Below are 27,539 nucleotides of genomic sequence, written 5' to 3'. Positions count from 1 at the left end.
TTTACCAGTGCACATGCTCCACATCCTCCCTCCCCAAATGGTGAGTAACACTCTGTTTCACTCCAGAGCAAGGAAATCCATGTGACAGTGGTCATGGAATCACAGAATCATTCTGGCTGGAAAAGACCTCTAAGATCATGTTTATGTTTAGTGAGCAGCTTTTACCAGGGGAGTGCAGCTCCCCGATTGCTGCTGCTCAAATCCAACAGCCAGGACTATGCTTGAGTTTCCAGTTTCTAAAAAGGACACTCTTGCACTGAGAGGGAATGTGATCAACCTCTCCTTATGTTGGAGATCAGGAAAGGTTCTTCTCCCAGAGGGTGCTGGGCACTGCCCAGGCTCCCAGGGAATGGGCACGGCCCTGAGGCTGCCGGAGCTCCAGGAGTGTCTGGACAATGTTCCCAAGGACGCCCAGGGTGGGATTGTTGGGGTGTCTGTGCAGGAGCAGGGGTCAGACTGGATGGTCCTTGTAGGTCCCTCCCAGCTCAGGAGATTCCTGATTCTGTGTTACTTTATCATCATGTATTTAAATGTTTTGAAAGGCTGCCAGCAAGCCAAAAAATCTGGGGTCCATTTCCACATCCATGGGCATTTATGAGCTAAAACAAACCAGAAAAAATACTCTAGTGCATAAACCAAGAAATTGGTTACATTTTCACCAAACTAGAGTTCTAAATGCCATTTCATTAACAACCTGAAAGCCAATGGCTACAGGTCAAAAAATAAAAGGTAGCCTTGTCCATCTGACCCAACAAGGAGACAATTCTGGACTGGAAGGAGCAGGTAACACAATAAACACAACTGTGGCTGTTTCAAGTATGGCATGATACAAGACCCCAAACACATCCTGAACACTTCAGAAAAGCACCTGATGGCATTTAAACAGAAAAGATTCCCCGTATTTTGGGTGCCAAAGAGCTCACCAGGCTGAAAGGGCTCCTCATGGGGCATTTGAGTTCCAGCAGTTTCCAGCACAGCTGGATGCAGTTGAACACACAGGGCTCTCTCTTACCACATCTTCCTGCCTGCTTTCATCCCCTGGTGCTCTTCCAAGCACATTCAACCTTCCCTCCTCCCCCAGAGGCAGCCAAGGCATGCCTGGTCCAGCGGGAAGCAGCTCACAGACCAGTGTGGACATCCCAGCAGGGATGGGAACACCAAAAGCAGCCCTGGACAAGCTCTTGAAAATCCAAGGGCTCCTCAAGGAAAAACCTGTAACTATTAGAAAGCAAATGTTTTTGCTCCTTTTCTTCCATCCTATTTTTCTTCGCTCATGTGTTACAAATCTTCAATTTCCTTTTTTATTACCAATACATAGAAGAGGAAGTATTTAAAACTGCCAGTTTCTCATGGGTTCACTTGTTTTCCGTGCCTTATACCTTTAATATTAGTATTACTTTGCACTCCAGGACTGTTTCTTTGCTGCCATTTGATTTCTCAGGGTAACTCAGAATGGCACTGATCAGCTCCTATCTCTTCTTACAAGCTCAGTGTTAAAGTTTAATCAGGTCACATTTCCCATAATATTTGAAATCTTTTCTGTCTTCTCCCAGTCAATATTCTTCATTTACTGATGTATTTAAATTATCCAATGTACAGGCAAGGAGGACTGCTATGACTTTGTCATGTAGATGGATCATGATGTTGGATCTCTTATGAGACCCCACCTGGATCTGTGTCCAGCTCTGAAGCTCCCATCTCAGGACAGACATGGACCTGCTGGAAAGAATTGAGATGGGGGGCCACTAAATTGACCACAGGGCTGGAGCCCCTCTGCTCTGGAGCCAGGCTGGGAGAGCTGAGGGTTCACCTGGTGAAAAGAAGGTTCCGGGGAGACCTCAGAGTCCATTCCAATACCTAAAGGGGTTCCAAGACAGCTGGAGAGGGATTTCGGACAAGGATCTGGAGGGACAGGACAAGGGGGGATGGCTTATCAATGGCAGAGGGCAGGGTTAGATGGGATATTGGGAAGGAAACTTTCGCTGTGAGGCACTGGCACAGGGTGCCCAGAAAAGCTGCAGCTGCTCAATCCCTGCAGGTGTCCAAGGCCAGGCTGTTCGGGGCTTGGAGCAACCTGGGCTAGTAGAAGGTGTCCCTGTCCATGGCAGGGGGGGGGATGAGATGAACTTTAAGGTTCCTCCAAATACAAACCAGTCTGGGGTTCTATGATTCCATGATCATGCAGAAGGCTATAGTCAATATTAATCTGGCTAAAAATACCCTGCATTAGTTGTGTACTGACCAGCTTGTTCCTGATGTCCATGTCACACAGAGCCTCAGCCAGGATGGAACACGCTTCCTTCACTCCCCAGTGAGCAGCAGCGTGGAGTGGTGTCCAGCCATCATTGTCCTGGACGTTCAAATTAAACCCAGCCTGGATCAGGAGCCTGAGGAAAGCAGCAGGATTGATCTCTGCCCATCAGGAATGACTTCCTGAGAGAGCAGTTTCCCCTGTTAGGCACCAAGTGGGCAGCCTGGCTCCCTAACAGCGAGGAGCTTCTGGACTTGTTTATTAACCAAAGCAACATCCCACTTGATGTGCTCGAAACTGTAATGGAAAGGGCAATGAACGAAAAGTGACTTCGATGTAAAACCTGCTGGAACATGTCAAACCGACAAGGTTCCCTTTCAGCATGTCCTGAACTGGGAGAACACCTTGACTTCTCAACTGGCATTGGTGACAACACCTTGATTTCTCAACTGGCATTGGTGACCCAGTCTGAACTCCTGCTCCAGCAGAGGAGAGAGTCTGGACTGGCTCAGTTGCATCCCTGCAACTGCCACCCCTGTGCCAGGCAGCCAAGTACAGCACCTGCCAGGAGAGGGACATTTGGGAACTGGAGCTCGAGCTTGGTTCTCCGAGAGCACAAGGCCACAGTGTGGGGTGGTCCTCAAGGAGACCAACAGGACTGCCAGGGAAGCACCAGTGACAGTGACAGAGGTAAAATCTGTATGCTAAACAACCCTCACTTGGATTAAACAACCCCAAATGCATTTTTTCAGAGTAGCCCTTGGACAATTCAAGCAAATCCTCCACCAGTGAACTTGCCTGGGATCTCCTTTCCTTACCCTCACTGCTGTGCCCCTTCCACCCTCCCTTCTCCATCAGAGGAGAACACTGGTGTTTCACAGCACCTGGAGCTTGAATATTTAACACTGAAACAAACACAAAAGGTTTGGGGTAGTCTGGAGCTCCAGAGCCATGAGCACACGCACATGGGTGCAGCAGTAATCAGACAAGAGCACTGAGCAGCTCCTGCATCAAAACTATTATCCAAATTGCTTAAATAGTGAATAACATCCCAGGGGAATTCTGCAAGTCTGGTAAAACTGCTCCTGAAAATTTCCATTGTGGGAAATTCCCCCATGCAGAGCCAACATTGCACAGCATGAGGGAAATCCAGCACGACCCCAACATGGCACCAATAGCTTCAAAACTCCTGCAGCTTTACACCAATGTGCTACTGTGCTAAATAAAACACAGTCACAGCAGAGCAGCTGTGGGCTTCTCTGTGAAAGAAATTGTAAATTAGGTGCTGAGTTTCTGTTGATTTTCCAGCTGGCAGAAGGGAGAAACAGAGCTGCTAAGAGACTCAAGGTCACAGACAAATTCCATGTCTCATTTAGAGTTAACTGGCTCCTGGCTGTCAGCCCCTTTGGTTTAAGTCACTAAAGCTCTGGATCTGAACTTCAGCACAGCTATCACATACACAAGAGGGAAACAATGTCAGTTTGCTGTGAGATGTGTTTATCATTACCATAATTAATGCCAAGGAGAGGCTGTCCAGAACTAAGTCATCCTGCACACACTGAACTTCATCAAGGAGCACTGGATTCACAACCCTCCCCTGACAGGTGACAGGACCAACACCTCAGATTCAGAGACATTACATTTCTATTCACATGTGCTGTGTTAGATTCCTGCTCTTGGTCACAGTACAGGCACAGACAGCTCATAACTCAATTATAAGTTCTAATAACTGAATACAAATCAGAAACATGAAGTACAATAAAATGCTTGAGCTTGATATGAAACAGCTCTTCAACATCAAGTCATGTCACTTAAAATTATGAAACTTAGGATCAAGATAGATGAACACTTCCAGAATGGATTTTAACACAGGCAGTAGAGTAAGCTTGTGTGATGGTTACACACAGCCTGGCTTTTGGTAGCAGGCAGGCCACAGAGGTGGCTTCTGTGAGAAGCTGCTGGAAGCTTCTACCATGTCTGGCAGAGCCAATCCCTGATTGCTCTGAAGATGGACATGCTGCTGGCCAAAGCTGGGCCAAATAGAGGGGTTGGTGACACCTCTGTGACAGCAGATTTAAGAAAATCAAAACAAAGTTGGCATGCACAGTTTTTCTTCTTGTCAGAGAAGAGGAGGTGAGAACATGTGAGGGAAATGATGTGGAGACACCAAGAAGAATGAGGGGGAGGAGGTGCTCTAGGCACCAGAGCCAAGATTCCTCTGCAGGCCGTGGTGATGACCATGGTGAAGCAGCTGTGCCTCTGCAGCTCATGGGATCCACGGGGATGCAGAGATCCACCCACAGCCCATGGGGATCCACAGGGATGCAGAGATCCACCCACAGCCCATGGGGATCCACAGGGATGCAGAGATCCACCCACAGCCCATGGGGATGCATGGGGAGGCAGAGATCCACCCACAGCCCATGGGGATCCACAGGGATGCAGAAATCCACCCACAGCCCATGGGGATCCACAGGGATGCAGAGATCCACCCACAGCCCATGGGGATCCACAGGGAGGCAGAGATTCACCCACAGCCCATGGGGATCCACAGGGATGCAGAGATCCACGCACAGCCTGTGGGGATCCAGAGGGAGGCAGAGATCCCTTGCAGTCCATGGGGGAGGAGATCACTCTGCAGTGGGTGGATGCCTGGAGGATGCTGTGATCCAGTGGAAGAGCCAGTGGAGAGAGGGGGCTCTGTTTCCAGGCTGAAGCAGCCTGTCCTTGGAGGACTGCACCCCACGGGAAGAGAGACCCATCCCATGCTACAGCGGTTTTGGGAGGACTGTGAGCCTGTGGGGGGAATTCATGTTGCAGCAGTTTTGGGAGGATTGCTGCTTGTGAGAGTGAACCCACACTGGTGAAGTTCACAGAGAACTGTCTCCCGTGGGAGGGCCCCCACGGTCTCACAGGGGAAGGACTCCTCTCCCAGGGCAGTGAAGAAAATCTCGGTGATGAACTGACCAAAATCCCCATGCCCTGTTTCCCTGTGCTGTCAGTGGGGAAGGAGGGAGGGCCTCGGGGTAAAAGGTGTTTTAAAGGCTTATTTTTTACTTCTCATTATCTTCCTCTGATTCTGTTAGTAATAAGTTCACTTTGCAACTTTCAGCTGAGCCTGTTTTGCCCTTGAATGGTTTTCTCCAGGCCTTATCTCAACTCAAGAAGCCTTTGTTAATTTTTTTCTCTCCTCAGCCCAGCTGTGGGAGGGGAGGGTGAGTGAGAGACTCCTGTGGGTGCCAGCGTTGGGGAGTGTCAAACCACGACACCTTGTAAAGACTACTTACAAGAGCATGTATAACAACACAAAGAGGAATAGATTCACATGGACAGAGGGCAGGGTTAGATTAGACATGAGGTAAAAATTCCTCTCTGTGAGGGTGGGGAGGCCCTGGCACAGGCTGCCCAAAGAAGCTGTGGCTGCCCCATCCCTGAAGTATCCAAGGCCAGGTTGGATGGGGCTTGGAGCAACCTGGGATAGATGAAGGTGTCCCTACCCAAGGCAGGGGGTGGGAGAAGATGAGCTTTAAGGTTCTTCCCAACCCAACCCAGTCTGGGATTCCATGAGCTCTATGTTCATGGGCAGCTCCAGCCACACATAAAGAGCAGAGAAGAAAGCTTTATTGGTGTAAAGCCTAATTTGACATTACCTGCAACAATATTATTTTTTTTTTACCAGGAAATGCTACACTGGGCAGGTTTATGTACATAATAATCTTGTTAGTGCCAGGACAGCAGAGCTGTCAGGTGCTGGAATCCCTCTGTCACTGCAGGAGCAGTAGCAAGAAGGGGCAGAGGAGTGAGACAGGGGTGGACACTGCATTTTCCCACAAGACTGGTCATGTCTGTGACTGTCATGCAGTATGTGTTGTCACTTTGTATGTCAACATTATACTTTTATCCCCTACTATTATTTAACTTGCTAGTCCTGAAACTATTACTCTAACAGTGAAAATCAGACCTTGTGATTAGAAAAATTAGAGATCTCCTAATTTATGCCTCATTCTCTAAAAAGCTTTCATTACTCCAAAAAGGCCTGGAGGTATGAAAGGGAATCCTCCTGTCCCTGTGTATTTCTGGGTGAACCCCTGTGGTTGTACATAAAACCAGAGAGCCTTTTGAGAAACAGCAGCCTGAAAATCTCACTATGGAACAAATTTCTCTGAATGTAAAGCAAAATGTCTTCAGCCTTAATTTCATGCATCAGCCCTGGGAGGAGCTCCTACCTCATGACTTCAGAATATCCCTTGGCTGCAGCAACGTGAAGAGCTGTGGCTCCTGTCCGGGGCTGCTTTATATCCTCAATTCTCCCACTGTTCAGCCACTGCCGAGCATCCTGGAGCATTTGCTGCTCCTCTTCTTTCCTTGACAGCTCTAGGTCTACACCTAAGGGGGTGAAGCACAGAACAAAAAACAAACAAGAGATGAAAGCTCTGAAGTACTTATTATACTTAACCTATGCTCCATTTACTATAAAATATTAGTAAACTATTTCTGATCTTCCAAAAAACAATCAACAAAAGCCTCTTCTGTGTCATTGACAGAGACTTCAAAAACTGCCTGAGTTAAAAATTTTGAAACCTGGGCCAGTGGCTGCAACCCAGTCCAACTGACTAAAAGTTCAGGTGTGCATTAAGGGTAGAAGGATTGAGTTCTACATGGGCTGTGTCTCAGACTGAAATAACAAAGTCATGAACAACAGCTTAACTGACTCAATTGACCTGCAGTGAGGGTATAATCTCAGACAGGGAAGCTCTGAGGACCCTCAGATGTCTCCTGCAAGAGCACGGTGATGCCAGTTCTGTGCTCACTCCATATTCAGGACACTGCCTATGACACACACAGGAATCTGCACTGCTCCAGAGGCGTTCATGACAGACATGCTGAGAGAAGTACTGAGTTATTCCACCGAGCAGCAAACCCCAGATTCTGACAAAACACAATTTGAAATAATTTTGGCATTAGAAGGCCAGAAGAAATCTATGCTGATGGCCTAAGTGACTGCTTAGGGGCAGGTGGAGATGTGGAGAGGCAGGGGGATGATGTGGAGAGGGAGGTGTGTCTGGCTGACAGACTGTGTCAACTGTCATTAAACAAACAAGACCAAAAAACCAACTTTGACTTGTTTTCCTAAGTGGAGTTTTCACAGTAATGAGATCATAGAAGGACAATGTATCAATCACAAACAAGATTAATCAGAGTAGAACACTCTGACTCAGGAAAACATACAAATTAGAAGATGACAAATCTCAAAAATCAAGGATCCTGAAGAGCAAGTGTTCCTATGGATTAATAATTTCAGTTATAAGAATGACATGATTGCCAATTAAATTATGGGGCATTACATTTAAAACAGAACCAAGGAAAACATTTAACTCAGAGTCTGAGCTGTGAGACCCACTGTTGCAGGATTTTGCAAAGATCAGAAATAAACTGGCTACAGACCAAGGACTAGACAAGTTTGTAGCTATTACACACAATTCCTGAACATGTTGGAGTTCCCAAGGAGGGCTGCACGAGCTCAGGAAACAGAAAGCCACAGGGCACTCACAAATACAGAGAAAGCCAATTTAGCTCAGGAATTTCTGGAGGCATAATGGCTGGAGGCTGGGAGGGCAATTGTACACACTTGAGCTGTTGTTACAGTCTGCAGCAGGCATCTGCTCACAGCCCCCATTGAGGACAGACTGCAGAGCTGGACAGATGCTTATTTAAAGTTCAACCCCATTTCCTCCAGCAATATGATCCTTTAAACTGTGAGATGGGAATCTTCATCTGGAGACAGATGGTTGTTTCAGGGTATCTTAGCAGGATGCCACTAATGTGGTGAGGCAATGCAAGCAGAATCCCAAAAAGTGTCAGGCAAAATACCTGCAGGTAAGGCAGAACCACTGCCTCAATGTCCTGTAAGGTTTGAACCACATTATTGTCATTTACAGAACCTGAAGGTGCACAAGTCCATGGAACCTGGTGAGATGCATCCATGGGTCCCAAGGGAGCTGGTAGAGGAAGTATCTAAGTCACTCTTGTATTTGAGAACTTGTGGCAATCTGATGAACTTCTCATGGTCTGGAAAATGGGAAACATAATCCCCATTTTTAAATAGGGACAAGAGAAAGACCTGGGGCACTACAGGCGAATTGGCCTCTCCTCTGTGCACAGCAAGATCATGGAGCAGATCTTGGAAACTATGCTAAAACCCATGGAAAATAAGGAGATGATTGGTGACAGCAACCTGGCTTCTCTGAGAGCAAGCTATGCCTGACAAATTTGGTGGCCCAGGAACATTAACACAGGTGACAAAGCACCAAGGGACTGATTCCTTCCTACCTTAAAAAGTAAAGTCACCACCATGTGTCAAAATATATCTGATAGGGGGACTGGATTCAACCCAGCATGCAAACAACTCCTCCAAACCTACAGGAGTAAAATAATCCAGACCAGAGTCTTTGGGGGTCTGTAGCCCAAACACACTCCAAGGAGGGTAACTTCAAAGCCAGATGAACCAGCTCAGACATGAATGCAGCTGAGCTTTGACTGTGTCCAAGGATAGAAGCTCCAGGAATTCCTTGGGTTCCTTTTCCAATATTGTTGATGAAATTCATAAACATGATTTAAACTTCTCACACACACATGCAGATGTTCAACCACTCCCAAATGAATTCCATGAGTATGAAGAAAATTTTAGACTGACAAAGCATTCCTTTATTTTAACATCAGTCAAAAACTATTCAGCCAGGGATGTTTGTGCAGGGACAGCCTGGACAGCAGCCCCTCAGTCAGGCACACCTGATGAGAAAGGGGATATGGCAGAAGAAATCTAGGGAAAGATCAGGATAAAGGAGGTCACTCCAGGCCTGGAATATTCATTTCCTGGTCCCTGCCTTTGGCAGTCCTGTAAATCTTACCTCGGTTTTATCAAGCCCTAGTGAAACAAGACCTTTCATTGATATCAGAGGTCAGAATTTAATCTCACTTTAAAAGTAACTAGATCTGATGAATCAGATTTCAGGATTACACAGCCTTGCTTTGAAGAATCCCAAGGACAGAGACCACAAACCTCCTGCATCTGCTCCACTGTCCTGATAGCAAAGCAAAATTTGCCTGCTGCTTCCTGATCTCAGATCTCTTCACCAACAGACAGCAAGGCAGCAGAATTCTCATACAGAAACTCTCAGAGGTCCCAGCTCTGACATATTCAAGCCCTTCTTTTACCTTGTTTCTTGACTTGCTCCAGAAGCAGGTCCTTCATGGCCGCCTCCTCCGCGATGTCGGACGGGACCTCGCCCTCACTGTTCACAGCAGCCACGTTGGCCCCATGGCTGATCAGATACCTGCACCAAGGACACGCAGGCCAGCACGTCACACCTCGAGTGCTTGGCTTCAGAGCAAGGACACAGGCAATCAAACAGCACCACGAAGTATTTGCCCTTCTCATGCAAGTTCAATTACCAAATGAGGACCTTATTCTTAGCCAATTTCTAGACTAAAAATGTTCATTGTAAATGCAAGGTCCTTGCTCAGGGGCTCACAGTTTTTCTTTCTCCATAGTTACTTAAATACCCCTGTTATTGCATTAATCTGGTTGACTATCCTTTTTTTTTTATTTAAGAAAAGGAAATTTTACTAGTTTTAAAAAAAGCCTCATCAAGGATCATCAATTTTAAAATTTATCCTCTTATAACTTTACGAAAAGTTCATTGAAGAACAACAGACATCATCTTTGGCTTGTAGACATCTTTTAATCAGCAGAATTTTGAGAAGTAGAAGAAGTATCTGTTTAAGCACACAAATATAGGAGGGTGAGGTTGCCTGGTTTTATTTATGTAATTTATTTTCAATGCATTTAAGAAATAGTTATCTTAATTCAAATTTTGGAAACTTTCTGGTAGCTATGGTGGACTAAATATATAAGCATGGTATGACTGGTAAAAAATAAAGGGTTTGTGCTCAGCCTGGTGAAAAGGAGGCTCAGGGGGAACCTTCTCACTCTCCACAACTCCTTGACAGGTGGGTGCAGCCAGGTAGTGGTCAGGGAACAAGGGACAGGACAAGAGGAAATGACCTCAAGCTGCACCAGGGGAGGTTCAGGTTGGAGATTAGGGGAAATTTCTTTTTGGAAATAGTGGTCAGGCCCTGGCACAGCTGCCCAGGGCAGTTGTGGAATCACTATCCCTGGAAGTGTTCAAAACATGAGTGGATGTGGCACTTGAGGTTTAGTGGTGAACGTATTGGTGGTGCTGGATTGACAGCTGAACTTGAAAGTCCCCATTTAAAGCCACTTAACCACAGCACTGCTCACACCAGCCTGTCTGCGGTAAGGAAATGCACTCATAGAATCCCAGCCTGGTTTGGGTCGGAAGGGACCTTAAAGCCCATCCAGTCCCACTCTTACCATGGGCAGGGTCACCTTCCACCGGACCAGGCTGCTCCAAGCCCTGTCCAACCTGGCCTTGGACACTTCCAGGCATGGAACAGCTACAACTTCTCTGGGAAAACTGTGCCAGGGCCTCCCCACCCTCACAGGGAGGAACCCCTTCACTACACATCCCTGTATCAGCTGTCCCATTTTCCTTTTTGTTGGCATTTTAGCTAAAGTATCTAATGAATCATAAGACAGTCTAACGGCAACAGCAAAAGGCAACCAGTTGAAGGCTTCACCTTAATCCTCAGAAGTTCAGAATTCAATACCAAGAGAAAAGCACCTATTTTCAGCATTGCTTTCCAATGCACTGTACAAGGCTTAGAGTATTCATCACCTGTGTACCTGCTCTGAACAGAAAGGCACAGGGAAGTGTTATAAATTCCCAGAATAGCCCCAGACTCACTCACTCTGCTATGTTCAGGTAGCCACACGATGCCACTGCATGAAGAGGGGTCCAGCCCTCGTTGTCTTGCTGGTTCACATTGGCTCCATTTTCTACCAGGAACTTCACCATGTCCAGGTTCTCATCAATACAGGCCTGAGGGAGGGTGGGAGGAGATGTCCAGGGGGTGGAAGGATTGAAGGGAAAAGGAAGAGAGAAAAAAAAAATTGTGTTGGTGTTAAATCAAATGTGCAACACTCACTGGCAGCTTATTGGCAGCAGGCAGTATCTGGGTTGAGCTTCCCATGCTGTGAGCAATCACACCTTAAAGCTTAGGGTAACTTCAATTTGTGAATGAAAACAAATTAATTTCAGAACTTTCAAAAATTAATTGTAACTCAGAGTTCCCAGATGGACAACCTCTGAATTTGCTCAAACTTCACTTTTCACCACTGATCTTCCTCTCTCCCACACAGTTCCCTCCCCACAGTGGGGATGCTGAAATAATGGATCTGTGGTAGTTTTAGGTACAGCATCAAATCCCTCTAAGCAAGGCAAGCTGTGTATTTATTTAGATTATACTGGTCCTCAAAATGTCAGTGAATAAAGACGGTAACAGTGAACACAATGAGGCCTCACTAGGGGCAGGGATGAGAAGGGAAAGCAGCAGCTCCAGGAGCCAGACTAATGCAACTCAGTTACAGAGGTAATCATTGCAAAAGCAGAGTTCTAGGGAACTTAATAACTTCTTTATTCAGCAGCACCTCTTGGTTTTCCTGAGTCTAACACAGGAAACTTTCCCTGTTTGTTCTACAGCCCCATGAGCTGCTGAAGAGAATGACAGCCTTTGATTAGCTGCTGCAGTCATTCCTGAGCCTGCATTTACAGAGAGCTCTCTGCTTTGAAGTTGCCAGAAGAAAACCTAGCTTGATTTTCAAGTCTCAGCAGTTCTGTTGGGTGGAATTCCTCCTTCCTCAAAATTCCTGTCTCCAGCACGTTTTCGTTACATTTACAGTTCACTGGAAGCTGTTGTTCAAGGATGAGTTGGCAACTTAATACACACATCCAAGTGTGCGTGTCTCTGCTGGGAAGCACGGGGCATGACCAGGAGGTGCAAGCACTGCTTTTTACTACATGTCCATCCCCAGGCAGAAACACAGCTCCTCATTACTAGAGAGGGAAACAGCTTGTCCAGGATTCCTCCAAAATCCCAACATTTGATCCTTTTGCATAGCTTGATGCAGGCACATCTATTGTTTACAGCAGTCAAGTGACTCCCAGATGATCCATCTAAAATGAGCAGCACTTCCTATCCATCCATTCCTGTCCCAGCAAGGAATAAAAATGAGGAAATCCTCTCAAACCAATATCCACACACCCCAAAAAGAAACAATCCTGGTTTATCAACACGTTCTTCTGTGCTGCATTGCTCATGTCAAAGGAGAGGCATGTCCTGGACCAGGACAACCAGCTCTTGCTATTTTTACTGCAAGGAGAGTTGGACTGGATGATACTTATGGAGCTTTTCCAACTCAGGACACTCTAGGATTCTCAGTGCAAATCCCAAACTGCCTGCTTAGGGCACAATCATTCCTCCATTTGCTTGGTTCACAAGCAGCCATGCACAAGCCCAGCTTTGAAACCTCCAAGGAAGCACATTCCAGATAACCAACTCCTAGTGCAGGTACTTGGCAAACATGAGACAACATAGGAACATCCACAGTATGGGGAAAGGATGCCCCAGGAGCAGGCTCAAATCCCAGCTGAGCCTGTGCTGGAGTGTCAGTGTGTTTCCTGGCCCTGCTTTAGACTGATTTACCTGAATCTTGGCCAGAAAAGCACAAGCAGAAGCCTAGAAGTCATTTACTTTAGGGGCTGCTCCAAACCCAGAATGGCTAAGCCCAGTCTGGACTGGCTCCATCTCCCACCCTCAGGCCCAAAACAGTTTTGTCCTGTAAACCCTGCTCTGAGGGGCTTCTCTCAGATTACTTCAAGAAGTAAAATTAGGAAAAAAAAAAAACATCATAAACAAAAAATCTTGGGGACTGAAGAGCATCGCCAAAAGGTTGGAGGAGCCCCAGGTCCCAGCATGATGGGGCAGGACATGGTTACATCTTAGCAATGTGGGTGCAAACCAGGTTCTACCACCAGCCTCAGGAGCAAGGGTTTGGTCTTCTTTTAGTTTACCTGGTCCAACCCCCTGTTCAAAGCATGGCTAAATCTCGTTAGATCACACAACTCAGGGCCTGCTTCAGTTCAGCATGGTGGGATAGAGACTCCCTGTCCTCGTGCTTCACCATTTTCTCTGTGCGTAATTCTTCTCACAATCTAATCAGGATTTTCCTTGCAACTTGTTCCTTTTGATGCAGCCTTCAAGTCTCAGCAGGTGATGAGGGCAGGAAATACAAGCCAAATATTCCTACTGTTCAGGAGAACTACAGCGCCCAATATGCAGCTGATTAATTTTAAGACCTACTGTAGAAAGGATAAGCGCCCGATTTCCATAATCCCGCAAACTACACAAACAAATCTATTAATGTCTTCTGTCTGTACCAACACACTGAAATGCAGTAGGAAGGCAAAGGAAATGATGCATGCAGAGGTGGGCATGGATCCATCATAATCCCTTCTTCAGCTCAAGAAGAAATTCTTTGAGAATTCAAGTCTGATCCTGAAAAACTCAGATCCAATCTCTGTTTTACTGCCAGTCATATTTATTGTGATTTACTTCAAGCGTTCCCCCAACATACTTCAAATAAACTGCACTTAACATCTTCCTGACTAGTTACTTATATTTTGACCTGGGAACACCACCAGTGTTGACTTCACCTAAAAGCATATTGCTCTGGAAATAGCCAGGAATGACTAGGAAAGGTTCATCCATGCAGTGCCTTTCTTTTGGGCACAATCCATTCCGGCTGCCTGCAGCACCGGAGCCTCACAGAGGAATTTTATCAGCCAAGGCAGCAAGGTGGATGGATGGTTCCTGCCTGTGCACACTCACTACTCTGCTGGGTCTGTTCAAGTGTTACCTGTAGCTTGAGTGTGAATCTAAATTTAGATTGAAAAATGTCTCTAGAGCGTGAGCTTTGTACATATTGATAGAGATTTTTCTTTATATTGTTTATCAAATACACCCACTACATCTGCATAGCCTGGGAATCAGCCAAGGGAAAAGCATGGTTCTTGCTCAAGCCACTGGATAAACTGGACTCTGAAGTTAAATGCCTGTGTAAATGCATAAAAGAGTCCTGTCACTCTTTTAAATTTCTCCCTGTTATTGGCCTTGCTGTTGTGCTCTCCCCACCCTGCCCGGTTCTGATGGAATGTGTGCTGGAACCAGCAGGATACTGGGATCAATCCCCACCTGTTCCTACACTGAAATCTGCAGTGATTTGCCTCTCCTGGCTCCTGAAGAAAGCAGTTGATGATGAGCAGTCAGGGCTTTGTGGGTGCTGACAGCACCAAGGACTCCCAAGGGAGCCAGGACCATTTAACACTTGTTGTCTGCACTCACCACCAAGAAAAAGCCAAGCGCAAAGGTCTCCACCTTTATCCTTAATAGAGCAGCAGAATATTCTTTAATATGTAAGAGAAATAACCCTCCTCCACTCCTCTGTAGTTCATGAAAAGCTGCTGCTCAATGTATGTGAACATGGAAAAACTGCTGGTCTACGTATGTGATCCAGCCACAGAACACTGCCTGGCAAATATTGATTTTAGTATGAGCTGATGACACACAGGAATGGAACTGAGACACAGTAGAGTGACATGAACAATTTTTTAAGTGACAGGTATGACCATGCCTACTTCAAATACCAAAATACAATATTTTCTTGCATTGTTGTATCATTATATGCAACTAATTACATTGGCTGAGATTTGAGAAAGTGAGGTGGAAAAGGAGTTTCCAAAACTGGCATTAGACAAAAAAGTACTGAGTAACTCCTGCTCAGCTCTGAAAATCTCATCATGGTGTCATGTAAGAAACTATCAGGCAAGGGATTATTTACATAATTTTTTAATCAAACACCCTAAAAGAACACACTTCTGAGATCTTAACATGATATGACATGTTTAACACAACTCACAGCAAGAATTATGAGGTCAAAAACTTGGATAATGAGTAAAATTGGTAACTTCTAAAGATCAGACTTCTGAACTTTAAGAACCTTAAAATGCCTTTAAAAATGTTACAACAGATTAAATGGCAACTTTTAGGGGTTGAAATGTATATCTGTGTATATTTTTAAGGTATCAACTGATTACCACTGATGTTATCAGGGAATTCATACTTGCACATACATTAATGGTATTAATAGTTGCATACATGTCATTATTTAACCAAGATACCCAGTAAAGAACAAAATTCGCACTGTTTAGAAGTACTTAGGGCACACATTTGTCCACCTAAAATTTTTGAGAGGCCTGACTGCTGACACCCCTCCAGCACATCTCTATTGTGTGTTTTCTTGTGAAAATCTACTGAAATGAAGCACTGTGAGCCAGCCTGTAGCAAAAACAGCCTTACTGGGGTTCAGGGGTACAGCTCACCTTCAGGCTGAGCCAACTGGGTGACCTGAGGTTACTGGAGGAAGGAGAAGAGGACAAAGAGGAAGTAAAGGGGTAGATACCTCCTCCTTTAAGTACTACTAATCCTCCAACAGATTTAGGAGAGTGGATAAGTTTAGTAACCCGAGAGGATCTATTGCTATGCAGAGTTCTCCTCTCTTATTTAATCCATCATTCCTCAGGAACATGGTAAAGACCACGACTTCGTGGAGCAGAGTCACAAAGCAGACACCTGCCCTCAGCCCCCAAAGGGAGGGGAGACAGTCAAGAAGAGCTGGTTGAGAAGTAATGTTGCCTTTTTGGTGGGTAGTTTCTTCATGTGAGGAAACACTCCCTCTCTTAAACTGTCCTTGGGATCGGGCATGAAGATAAATAGAGGAATAGGCTTAATTCTTTCCATTTCAGGCCTTGCTAACGCTCAGCTGCTTGGTTCACACGTAGGAGAGGCTAAAAGCAAGGTTAACTACAAAGCATAGCAATTTTGTCTTTAAATTTTTAACTCCTTCTTTATCCTCTGCCTCTGTACAAGCTCTAACACAACCTTCAGGGTGATGTGACAGGGTGGGAGTACAGGGTATCTTTCCCTCTCATCGTGGATCTTCAGCAGGCTAATCTCTTGCCACCCCTGTATTTTTCTTGGCGGTTGATAAGCTTCAAGGGCTTCTGGAATGGTACTAATGTATTACAGTTTTAGCAGTCCTTGATGCAAACCACATCCAGTGCCCAGAATTACCCACTCAACACGCAAAGAAAGTTGGCTCATAGGATTTAAATCCCAGGCATTGCTGGGCAAGTCTCCATCCCCAGCTCATGGTGTTCCTCCAGCTCCTGGCAGGAGACCAGCATTTAGCAGTTTTTCCATAGGGAGGAAGTGCTCAGTTTCTAAAATTTGCAGATATGGCATATTAGCTTACCCCCTCTGCAGCGAACAGGTGGAGCCCTTTCCAGCCAGGGACGCTTGCTGCAGATTTGAGTTTTGCCAGGAGCTGTTGCCAAGGCATTCTTCTTCCAAGCATGAAGTTTACATTACAGCAAGGAAACGGGGACACCAGGAAATGGGACAGAGAACTTGGCTTGTCTGGCAAGGCTTGTCCAGCAACCAGACAAAATCTGATCTTATCTTGAATGAAACCTCATTATTACAATGGTGTTGTGTTTGCTCTTTCCTCTGAACACCCAGAATGCACAAGCACCACTGAACCCTGATGAGTATCTGCTCCAGCTGCCTGCCAAGGGTTTGGTTTGCATATCTCCTGGGCATCCCTTGGTTCCGAGATTGGAGGATCAGGGAGGAAAAGGAGACAGATGGGATGAGACTGAGGGTTCAGAGGACTGGGAATCAAGCTCCAAGAGGTGTGAACAGTGCGACACTGCTCACTTGCTAGGGGTGCAACACATTTACCAAAGCCCCAGCCCAGGACTGGTGTTACATTTCATTACATATTAGATACACACAGGATAACAGCGAGGAGAGCATCTAAAGCCTCACAAATTCCCAAGAAATTGCTTGGCATCAGCTGAGAGGAAAAAAAAAACAACCAAACCTTTTCACCTCCACAAGGAGAAAAGTGGTTACAAACCCAGGAGAACACAGGTGCCAGGCAGTAACTGCACATCCGTAGTGCTGTCACAGGCACCCACGTGGAGGTGGTTGTTTTCTCCACAACTTGCCCAGTTGTTGGTGATGTAACATAAATACAAGAATAACATTCAGCACAGCTGTTTGTAGGAAGAACGACTCTGGTCAGGACGTCAGTGAGAGCTATTCAGCAGCAGGGCCACGTCCTGCCCTGAGCCTGCACAAGGTGCTGGCCCTGCCAACAGCAACACCTGTAACAAGGGGGAACCTGGCTGGGAGCACAAGGCACTGCTCCCTGCAGCACCTCTGAGCCAATAGTCAGTTTACAAATAATACGTCACATCTGCCACTGTCATATGATCATGGGATAAAGCAGCATGTAGACACTTGGCATCAGCCAGCCAGGAAACCTGTAATAACTGCTGTGGGCTAACTTTGGCTGTATTTAATTCCCTGGTGCTCCCAATGTGGTTGGTTGGGATTTGAGAGAGAGAAGCCATGCATTTGCTCCAGGCACAAGGAAAACGCAGGAAGGGGAAAGTAGAAAGGGCTTCATGCTTGGCTGCTGTGTTAGGTGTTTCTACTATGAATACCCTAGTCCTGTGACAGAACCCAATCTCGGTGACTTCTCTGTGCACAGAGTGAAAATCTCATAATCCTACCGTGTCGGCTCCTGGGGTAGCAATCCCCATGATTCCCACACGGAAATCATACTTGGCAGTTCCACTTGTCACACATAAATGTGATACATAAACTGCCTGCTCAGGCACATGCTGGCTTTTGAAATGGAGTATGAGGTGCCAGGCTAGGAGAGGCCATGCTTCAGCTCTTCTTGATTACTCCAGGAAATGCCCATCTCCAGAGCCTCCCAGCACTATGGTGCTCCCTTGCCCTGTGCAAAATGCTGCTGCTGCTAAATCAGATTGCTAATGAAACCTCCATTATTAATTCTTCTACCAGACTTTCCTCCAATCTAGAAATCAAGTGTTGAACCATGTTTACACACCCAGCCCTTCCCTGACATGGTTTGCTTCCCTCTGTTCCATCAATGATCCAAATTTCTGTAACTCTTGAGTCCTCTGAGATTCTTCCACACAACCGCACATCCATCATTCTTGCGCGGATCTTCAGGACTCTTCTCCACACGTGTGCCTAGAAGGCCACTCCATCCTTCCATCTGGTGAAACCACTTAAAATTCAGATGGAGAGACCCTCAGAGCAGGGATCATCTGCTACTGCTTGAAGAGCACCCAGCTCTCAACACACCCCAGTGCCAGTCAGGTACAGAACAGCAACAGACACACCACGGAATCACTGCAGTTGGAAAGTATCTCTGCAGACTCCTAATCTAGTGCCTCCAATGTCAGCAAGGAATTCTCCTCACCCTTCTGGGCTGTGGGTTTCTGTGTGGATTAGCATAAGCATGTGCATATATGTTCATACAGACATACACAGACAAGATTTATTCCCTGAAAATCCAGGGAACTTTATAATTGTGGGGAAGGACTAGAAGAATATAGATTTGTGCAGCCATTCTGATCCAGACCTGACTCACCTCCACATATTTGAAGCTTTATATGCCCAAGCCTCTGGCTTTTGCCTCCTAAATGATGTCCTCATGCTGAAAACCTGATGTAGACTCGTTTGAGTGACAGAGGCTGCACCACCCAGGAGCTACAAAAAACTCTGCATCAGACATGGGGTGAATAAAGTCGGTTTTCTTTAACAAACCAAGGGGAGACAGCACACTCAAATTATAAAAAAGTTTGCTCTGTGCTAAGCGAAGTGTCAGAGTGAATACAGGCCATCAAAAGCAGTAGTCTACAAGCAGAATGGTTTCTGAGTTCATGTAAGTGCAGTCTGAATTCAGCTCAAGACCACCATAAGAGCACCAGCAAGTTTAAGCCCAGCTTGCCAGGGTTCCTCCTTCCCAGCCATGTGCTCCCACACCTTGCCTTGCACAGGATCATTTTCATCCACATTTTCAAAATGTGCCCAGGGGGCATTGCCTGCCCATGCTGGGTGGGATGTGCCTGTCCTTCCCCACTGCAGAGCAGCACAGACCCAGTGACACCAGGGTGAGCTGAGCCCACCCTCCAGGACTGACCGGCAGTCACAGGACAACGCTCCTTGAGCCAAGATCTACCAGGTCACTCCTTAACCTGAGCTTTGAGAGGGCTTCTTTACAACAACATTTTCTATAGGACTAGTGTAACGAGACCACTTTGAGATGCTTTGGAAATGGTTAAAGGGCTCCTGCAAACCAGAGGCCAACGCTGACACCAGCAGCACCATTAACTGTTACACATTGGGCTGGAAGCACTGGCAGGGCAATTCAGTCATGCTGTCACAGCACAGCCAAAGGGATTAAATGACAAGACTCACTTCTCGACTGTTCTCCTGTCATAAGTCTAAAATACATGGAACAAGGTTAGCCAGGAGATAGAGGGAGTCCATCTTCCAGCAAATGCAAGGCAAGAGTAAATATGTGATGTCAACACACACCTCAAAACCACAAACAAAGGCAGGGCTGATGACAGCTGAACAGCATCAGGGTTAAATCTGGGAGCACAGAGAGAGGAGTTCACAGAAAACAAAGGGGAAAGCGCTCCCAAAATAGCCTGGCAACTGTCAGCACTTGGACTGTCGGCACTGGAAGGTATGACCTTGCCATGGTGTCCCATGATCACAGCTCTGCTCTTAAGGGGCTTCTGTCAGAACCGGCACTGCCCAAAAATTCCACCTCCAAGTGATCCCTGTATCTCTGGCAGCACAGATTACACTCACCAGTGATTTGGGGAACAACAAACAGCTTGTACTGCTGCTCCTACAAAACCACAGAGCCTTTGCACCTTCTCTCTCCTCAGCCTTGGCTTCTGCAGGTCCTCATGCCTCAACACCCTGCACAGGCACTTCTGTACCACCAACCCAGCTTTAAAAATCTTTATGCTTTAAAATTCTTGGCAAATCTAATATTGAAACAACCACATTAGAACCAGGAGAAAGAGGTAAATTCTGTTTTAAAAATAACAGAGGAAAGGGAGCGAAATGAGATAAAAAGATTAATTTTATAGTCTGATTAATTAGATATGGATGTTCATTTTTTTAACAGCAGTTGAGTCATACTTCTCATGTAAGCAGGAAGAGAAATATATGGATTATGTCAGATTTTTCCACTGGAAAAAGCCCCACATACAACGAGAAGTATTCAGCAGTATCCATGTCAGTCATCAAAAGAAACCAACAACAAATCTCTTACAATGATTAGCACAACAAAAACCCAGCAGAGCACATGGGAAGAGAGGAATACGTGCAAAGGCATAATTATGCCATGAACGTAGCATTTCCAAGATGAAATAGCAGCATGAAATGTCAGGTGGAGAAGAGCTTTGAATAGAAGCCACATTTTGAAACTATTTTGAAACTCCTTCATACATGTACTGGGGCCATCAACTTATTTACAGGGACTTAGATGTAAATACCTGCTGAACTAAAGCAGAGATGGCTTGGCTAAATGTCTGTGAAATTCTTTCCAACTGCCAGGACTCCTGCATGTGCTGCAGTGATGGTGCTGCCAGTGAGTGCTGAAGCACCACACTCCGCTTGTCCCCGCCTGGGCAGGACCTGCCCTCACCCGGGCAGCCCTCGGAATGCCAAAGCTTCCAGCTCCGCTTCTGTGAAGAAACAGGAGCCACTTCGGGAAGGAGAGAGAAGGTCAGCTGGACACTCACACTCTGTGTTACCGAAAGGGGAGGAAAATGGGAAGAAAGCTAACTTGCTTTACTTTTACTCTTGCCAGGATGACAGGCACAGGCACGCAGCATTGCCAGCTCTTTGCCTCTCCTTGAATATTTCTAATCAAAGAGCATTTTGGCAAACCTAGGAAGATCAGCATGGACCACACAGACATGGATTCACAATGCAAAGAGCCCCAGGGTCCAGGGAATGGTCACAGCCCCAGGGCTACCAGAGTTCAAGGATGGTTTGGACAACGCTCTCAGACACAGAGTAAGATTGCTGGGGTATCTGTGCAGGGCCAGGAGTTAAGATTCCATTATCTCTTCCAACTCAGGACATTTTATGGTCCTATGAACCCCTCCAGCCTCACAGTATTTGTGCTTCCATGTGTCTAGCAACTTGCACTGAATTCACCTCTTATCCAAACAGGGCCCAAGACATTGATTTTCCATTTCCAGAGTGCTCCTCCTCTGCAGCCAATTGACTGGTTTGCCATTTGCATTTACAGCCCACAACACAGCTCTAAACCAGCATCAGACCGTGTGGGACTGACTTCAAAATTCACTCTAGATCATAATTTTACTCCCTCTTTTTCATCATCATCATCCCACTAGTTCCAGCAAGATTTTTAATACCCACTCTTTCACCAGCAGAGGCTAATGCTTGGTACCATCTGAGAAGAGCTTGAAATGAGTCCAGTACGTGATCAACTGCCAACACTAAAAATAAAGTCTTTCTGTCACTAAAAAGCAGGGACTGCCAGTGTTCTGATGGTGTGGAACAGCACTGGCTTTTCAAGTCTCACCAGTTTAGTCATTCTGACCAGTAAGTATGTAATTTCTCTCCCCCTCAGCCAGCGCTCCCTGGCACTAGATCAAGACAGTCTATATAAAACCTTGCCCTTAAATTACTGAAATTTTCATTCCTGCCCAAAATAACTATGTTTTATAATTAGAAAACTCACAAGCATCTCAATCCTGTGTGGAAAATGGAAATTTGGGTACTGCAGATTTGCTCAGCAAAGAAATGGTCAACTAACAATCCTTTGTCCTGACAGGAACTCCATCAGGGGCTACACTGCACTATTTAATGCAGTTCCTAAAGACTTCATTTTCACAACACAAGCAAGCAGAGATATAGTTCTGCCATCATCTCTACAACACAAATATATCTTAAACTTCCAAGATGCAGGCTTAGATCAGCTTCAGCCAAACCAAGGTGGTATCCTGCAGCCCAAGGGCTGACACTTGCCCCAATGTCTTGCAGGGCCACTGGTGGTGACTAAGCAGCACAATATGGCCAATGCCAAATGGGGGCTTTCCTGGTGAATAATGGGGGGGAAAAATGTAAAATCACTTTATGGACCTTTGGAAAGGTGGCTCCACTCACACCACACCTGCTGGAAGGGCAAGGTTGGGTGGGAAGGCAGGGGAGGGCCCTCTGCTCTGGCAGAGAATCCTCTACAGGAAGAGCCTCTCCAGGTCTTCTCCTACCCCAGCAGAGACATGGAAAAACAGCTGCAAATGATTTTAGCTACAACTTGGCAAACTAAAGGTGAGATTTGTGTTGCCTAACTATAGACCTCAAAGGCAGACAGAAAAATCTCTGTGGATCACTCCAGGCTTTCTTTAGTCTCTGCCGTGACAGGATTTTGCAGCAGGCTCTGCTGAAGCCAGGGCTGCCCTCATATACCCAATACCCTGCCAGCAGACCCTCTCCCCCAGCAAGGGCACTGACACTCATTTGATACCCCACTGAACAGATCCAGGAGCTAAACTGGCTCATAGTGGGACCAGATAAGCACTTGCCCTGGTGTCAAAGGCACATGACAGGAGCAGCAGGAAGGGCAGGACTGAGATAGTCTTAAGCTGCTACATAATATCTTGCTTATGTCAAGACAGACAGCTCATGCTGCCTACAGCCTAGGGAAGAATGGATTTTTCAACACAGAAAGCATTCAAGTCACTCCAAGGCCAGTACTGCTTTCACAGAAACCAGCTCTACCGTACAGACATCAAAGTTCATGTACAAGAAGTTGCATGAACTCTTGCAAATGCCAAAAATGCTGAATTAGCACTAAGTGACTAGAAGCCAGCGGCTGTGAGCAGAAACACCTCAACACAATTACAGGTGAAGAGCAAGAGGAGATTCCTTGGAGGGATTCATTGTCAGTTTATTCACAAACAGACTGTCAAGCCCTTGGTTTCCATGCACATCCCTGTCTTGCTGTCTTGCAGCCACATCAAGTTTTGTTTCAAGATCTGAATTTTACCTTTGTGGCCAGAAAAAAGAAGGTGGAATATAAAGAGAAAAACATACAGTCGGTAATTCTATTTATTCATTTTCCTTTCCAGTCTGGCAGCATGCAGGAAAGTTTAAATTTGCTACTTTGCAGTTATATATTCAGTGGCTAAAACCCTCTAAGGATCACTCCATGTGCTCCTAGAGGCAAAAATTATCCCCAGACAGACGTGTGGCAGCTTGCTTGGGCATTTTCCAGTCCCATGTCACTCAAAGTCTTCTCAGTCAAGCAAACAACAGGTTTTTCTGAGTTTTGCCACTGTTCCTGCCCACACCTGAACAAGAGCCTGGCATCCACCATGGTTCAACTACCAGTCACTATTCCTAGCAGGAAAAGGCTCCACATCAATCAGAGGACACAGAATTTTCTTTGAAGCATAACAGTGATGAAGCTGACAAAGAGCGGGCTGGATAAAGAAATCTTTCTTAAAATAAAGTGATTCCACACTATTCCTGAAAGGCCCACAGCTATGATTTTGCAGCATTTCCATTTCTAGTGCCATCACTGGGATTTGCAACATCACTTACCACAGTGCAGCTTTAAGGAAATGCTTTCTTATGGAAATGCTGCTGAAACCTTGATATAATTAGATATTACAGCAGAAAAGTTAGGCTAGGTATTTTCCCAAAACATAGCAAATAAACCTATCTAAACGTATCAATTTAAGCCTGGACTACAGCTGGAAAGTTTAGTGTAGCAGGTAAAGGAGAACACAGGAGTTCATGGTCCTATGACAGAGTCTGCACATCCCTTCACAGAATCCCAGACTGGTCTGGCTCTGAAGGGATCTTAAAGCTCTGAAGCCCCTCTGCTCTGAAGCCAGGCTGGGAGAGCTGGGGGTGCTCAGCCTGGAGAAGAGAAGGCTCTGGAGAGACCGAAGAGCCTCTTCCAGTGCCTGAAGTGGCTCCAGGAGAGGCATGGGCAGGAACACCTTCCACTTGTCCAGGTTGCTCCAAATCCCATCCAACCTGGCCCAGAACACTTCCAGGGATGGGGCAGCCACAGCTGCTCCAGGCAACCTGTGCCAGGGCCTTACCACCCTCACAGCCAAGAATTCCTTCCCGATATCCCATCTATCCCTACCTTCTGGCAGTGGGAAGCCATTCCCCCATGTCCTGACATTCTGGGCCCGTGTTCAAAGCCCCTCTCCAGCTCTCATGGAGCCCCTTTAGGCACTGTAAGGGCCCCTGGAGTCTCTTAGCATTCTCTTCTCCAGGCTGAACACCCCCAGCTCCCCCAACCTGGCTCCAGAGCAGAGGTAAATTTTTTCAAGAACTGTCAATACTGGAAAAATACGTATGTTTGAGGATCCAATTTGTATGGGTTTTCAAATGCCAACCACACTTTCAGGCAGAGCTCATTTGCACTTGCCTTTATTCACAGGAAAAAAAGAAGAAAAAGAAATCAATTGACCCTGTTAGGGCTGCTCGGTCACAGCAAAGTGTCTTTGGGTTTTTTTATTCCTGTGGGAAACAAACTAAAGCAAATCTCAGCACAGCACCTACAGTAACAAAATCCTTCATTGCTGGTTTCTGAGCACATTCCATTCTTGCTGCCATCAGCAGTCCAAAGAAAAGGGCAGGGAACTCCATTCTGGTGATGTCTGTGGAAAAGAGAGGTGGTGGCCAACATGGTACAGAGAGCACCGAGCTGTTAAAGAAAATGACCTGTGGAATAAGGTCACTGCAGAGGGAGAAGAACTGCTTGACTGCCCTGTGAAACTCTCAGAGGGTAGCTGAGTGAGCCATGGATGTGGCCATGCACTGCTCCTTGTCAGAGCAGTGATGGACAGAGCAGAAAGATGGACACAACTAAGGTGTCGACTTTTCCCAGTGGCATGAATCACATTTCAAATCTAATCAGAAACTGTGGTCTCTGTGATCTAAAAAATACAGGGCTGATACAAACTTTTATGTGTTCCTCAGAGTAACATAAACCCAGTTATTGCCTCAGTGCTGTGCACATGCCCCACGTGGCTGAGGTCCTGGCAGCCAGCTCTGAACTCTCCCTGAGTGCCCCAACAGGACTTCCACAGCGTCACACAGATGGCAGAGGCTGAAAAAAGGTCACAGCAGAAATGGTGAGAGCAATGAATGCATCCAGTAAAGGGAGGGCTGGCAGCAGAGCAAACTCCCCACCTCTGTAACCACCAGGAGCACCAGGCAGCTGCCTGGGCTTACGGGTGAACTACAGCCCTTACTCATCCCTGAAGAAAATCAAAACCTGGTGGAAGTCCAGCTGGAGGATGGTGAATTCTCCATTTATTTCACTGTGTCTCCTGATCATCAGTCTGCCCTGCAGGTGTGTGGCACAGGAAATCCTCAGGAACACCATACTACAACCTGGATGGTGAACAGGAGAATTAAGGAGAGGGCAAGGTTTGTCAACAATGCCCAACTGCCAGAGGCATGGAACTACCTCTCGTCTGAGAGGATCACCCCAGTCCAGACAAAGCCACCAAGTTAATCAGAGGGATGGAGCACCTCTCCTGTGAGGAAAGGCTGAGGGGATTGGAATTGTTCAGCCTGGAAAAGAGAAGGCTTCAGAGTGACCTAATTGTTGCCTTCCAGTGCCTTAGATGAATTTACAGGAAAGATGGGGCAAGACTATTTACAAGAGCATGTAGTGACAGAAGAAGGGAGAATGGGTTCAAATTGAAAGAGGGCAGCTTTAGATTAGATCTTAAGAAAAAATTATTTACTGTGAGGGAGGTGAGGCCCTGGAACACGTAGCCCAGGGAAGTTGTGGATGCCCCACTTCTAGGAGTGTTCAAGGCCAGGCTGCATGAAGCTCTGTGCAACCTGCTATAGTTGAAGGTGCCCCTGCCCATGGCAGGGGGGTTGGAACTAGATGGGACTTCAAGGTCTCCCTCCAACCCAAACAATTCTATGAATCTATGGTTTCTGCTGAAAAGTAGAGACACAAAAAACATCACACAGGAAGACTTTCAGAGGGATCAAAATGCAGCCCCATCTCTGTGCCAGCTGTGAAGGAAGAGCTCAAAGGAGGAAGCAGTGAAATGGTCCTTGGGAGAGCAATCATGTGTTTGTCTCACTGCAACATGACTGCAGATGCCCATGACCATGCATGCACCCCTGGCTGCAGGCTAGAGTTCCCAGCTTGAAGCAAAAGTAAGGCCTTGAGAAGGTGGATTTCAGGCACAAGTCTGGGCAGGTGGTGATGGCCATGGGATGCAGGTGAGTTCCCTGCTGCAGGCATGGCAGGTGCACAGACAGGGGAGGCTCCAGAAACTCAATGGCTTGGAAGAGGAGCTGGACAGCAGGATTGCTTGGGCAGCACTCCCGGAAACCACGTCAAGGCTACATCTATCAGAATCATGGAATCTTCTGAGCAGGAAGGGACCCACAAGGAACATCCAGTCCAACTCCTGGCCCTGCACAGACATACCAACAGTCCCACCCTGTGCATCCCTGAGAGCATTGTCCAAACACTCCTGGAGCTCTGGCAGCCTTGGGGCTGGGACGATGCCCTGGGGAGCCTGGGCAGTGCCCAGCACCCTCTGGGGGAAGAACCTTTCCCTGGTATCCAGCCTGAGCCTCCTCTGGTGTAGCACCAGACAAATGGACAAACAGCAAGTGTGTCACTATATGACTAAAAAGATGCAAAGAAAGTCACTGATCAGTGAAGGAACTCCTGGAATGGAGAAAGGGAAAGATTTCACTAAACCCAAGAACCACCAACCTGCCGGGGTCACATTAGTGGATGGTACAATGCAGAAGAGCAGGTGTATAAGAAAATGTCATATTTTGGAAAATATCCACCAAGGCTTTTACAGAGGGAGGTCATGTGACAGATAGCCACTGGAGTCTTTTGAAAGGTAAATAAGCATGAAGACATGGAAGGTCCAGATGATACATGACATTCACCTGAGATACATGATGTGACTTTTTGGGTTATCCTGTGCAGAGCCAGGGCATGGACTTGATGACCCGTGTGGGTCCCTTCCAACTCCTGAAACTTTCTAAAGGATTCTCCACAGGCCCCTCATTGTGGCTCCTGAAGCCACTGAGTTGCCCAGGTAAGAGGGAAGATCCTTGCACAATTAAATGTATTTTCCTGATGAGTAGACCAGAATATGAGATAGATCTTCCTGGAGAGCTCTGCAGAAAGCTCTCTCCCAGGGTCTGTGCTACCAAATGTGCTACATAAAGGACTTGGAAGAGGAGGTGATCAGTGAGGTGAAGTTTGCTGGGGAAACTATTCAAGGGTTAGAGCAAAGGACAAACTTGAAGAATCTTACAGTACTGAGCAACTACTGAGCAACTGCTG

General features: G+C 46.4%; 1 protein-coding gene across 3 annotated transcripts in view; it reads right to left on the bottom strand.

The window, feature by feature from the left end:
- PPP1R12B (protein phosphatase 1 regulatory subunit 12B) overlaps nt 1-27,539 on the bottom strand; it is a 132,806-nt gene that overhangs the window by 87,418 nt on the left and 17,849 nt on the right. For all 3 annotated transcript variants that reach the window (XM_053998295.1, XM_053998296.1, XM_053998297.1), the window contains exons 2-5: nt 11,084-11,214; nt 9,467-9,585; nt 6,478-6,637; nt 2,243-2,387 (exon numbers count right to left, since the gene is read on the bottom strand). In XM_053998295.1, the coding sequence (XP_053854270.1) occupies nt 2,243-2,387; nt 6,478-6,637; nt 9,467-9,585; nt 11,084-11,214 (555 nt within the window). The remainder of the gene's footprint in view (nt 1-2,242; nt 2,388-6,477; nt 6,638-9,466; nt 9,586-11,083; nt 11,215-27,539) is intronic.

This window comes from Vidua macroura, chromosome 24, assembly GCF_024509145.1.
Source record: "Vidua macroura isolate BioBank_ID:100142 chromosome 24, ASM2450914v1, whole genome shotgun sequence".
Taxonomy (NCBI): Eukaryota; Metazoa; Chordata; class Aves; order Passeriformes; family Viduidae; genus Vidua; species Vidua macroura.
Note: the sequence above shows the minus strand (reverse complement) of the source record. Positions and strands in the feature narration are given on the sequence as shown.